Source organism: Nanorana parkeri, unplaced genomic scaffold (assembly GCF_000935625.1).
Source record: "Nanorana parkeri isolate BGI_ZX_2015 unplaced genomic scaffold, ASM93562v1 scaffold3521, whole genome shotgun sequence".
NCBI lineage: Eukaryota > Metazoa > Chordata > Amphibia > Anura > Dicroglossidae > Nanorana > Nanorana parkeri.
Window position 1 is genome coordinate 50,127 of NW_017309789.1, and position 1,556 is coordinate 51,682.

Below are 1,556 nucleotides of genomic sequence, written 5' to 3' on the forward strand. Positions count from 1 at the left end.
GTGTGTGTGTAGACGGCAGAAGTAATGAAGGAAGGACAGACCCCCGTCCCTGAACTGGGTGGTACATTGTTGTTCCCCCCGGCGCTCCATCAAACTCCTCGGGGTCGTCATGGTTACCAGGAGACACAAAGCCGCCTGGACCGCAGACAAAGGGCGACGGGGAGAAGTCGTTGTGGACACAAGGCCAGAGGATCGGAGAGTTTACTTCCCGCCGGAGGTCCCCGGACTCCCAGCAGTCACCCCCCTGAAGCCGGAGGTCCCCGGACTCCCAGCTGTCACCCCCCTGAAGCCGGAGGTCCCCCCGCCGCACATCACGGACCCTTAGGAAGGAATGTGAAGATGGCTCCGAGGACGGGGAAGACTTTACGACCGTTGTCACCACTATTTGTAGTGATGAGTTTAATGATTGGGGCGGCCTACCCCCTGGAGACAGGTAGGTGACTGGAACTGGGCCAGCGCGGGGTGACGACGGATGATATACTGGAGGCTTTAGGGTGCCGGCCTCCATTGTGGGATCACATGACCCGGTGGGATCTTTTCCCAGACTTCCGTGTTTGGGAATGTTTGACTGTCGTTGATGTCTTCTGTCCATCCTGCCCCCGGGGACTTGTGTGTGTATATTGTGGTGATTGCTCTTCTCTTGTATCGCTGTGTAATGTCTGAGCCCGGCCCGCTGACGGGTCACGACGGAACCTTCTTCATTTAACGTGTGATATCGGATCTATGGGAACATAACGCAGGACGCACTGCGTTCGCTCTTTGCTGCCTTAAGAAGATTCTCTTTTCTTTGTTTCCACCTGCTTTTGAAGGGTCCCGTGAAGCCCCGCCGTAGTCACCCTTGCATGCAGGCTTCACACCCCGGGATGGCGTGCCCATGTGCGTGTTCTTATCATGATCATTATACATGAGGGTGGTCATGGGACATCTACAGAGCGCATTGCTTCCGCCTGGAACAGGAAACCCATGTGGTGTTCTAGCTGGGGATAAGGGCCCATGTACTCCTGACATGAGCGGTCATGTGACCATTATTTGACATCTAGAGTGCACGCTCCAGCCTTGGGTGGTGCGCCCGATCATTATCACCGGGGATAAGAGCCCACGTACTCCTGACATGAGTGGTCATGTGACCATTATTTGACATCTAGCGTGCACCCTTCCGCCTCGGGTGGTGCGCCTATCCATTATCAGTGGGGATGAGGCCCACGTACTCCTGACGTGAGCGGTCATGTGACGTCTAGAGTGCACCCTTCAGCCTCGGGTGGTGCGCCTATCCGTTATCAGTGGGGATGAGGCCCACGTACTCCTGACGTGAGTGGTCATGTGACGTCTAGAGTGCACCCTTCAGCCTCGGGTGGTGCGCCTATCCGTTATCACCGGGGATGAGGCCCACGTACTCCTGACGTGAGTGGCCATTATGTGATGTGTAGGGTGCGCGCTCCCCGAAGTTGAAGGAAGCGGCGTTGAGCCATGAGGAGCGAGTGACTGTTATGACAAGAGAGTGTAACGAGACGGGGACACGTTCTGGAAATAGAGTTGATGTTGGAGGAAGTGACCAA

The 1,556-nt window shown here is 56.1% G+C and overlaps 1 protein-coding gene across 1 annotated transcript in view; it reads left to right on the plus strand.

The window, feature by feature from the left end:
* LDLRAD2 (low density lipoprotein receptor class A domain containing 2) overlaps positions 1–1,556 on the plus strand; it is a gene marked incomplete at its 3' end in the record, with an annotated part of 9,988 nt that overhangs the window by 856 nt on the left and 7,576 nt on the right. The window contains exon 2 of the mRNA XM_018575078.1: positions 13–433. Within this exon, the coding sequence (XP_018430580.1) occupies positions 13–433 (421 nt within the window). The remainder of the gene's footprint in view (positions 1–12; positions 434–1,556) is intronic.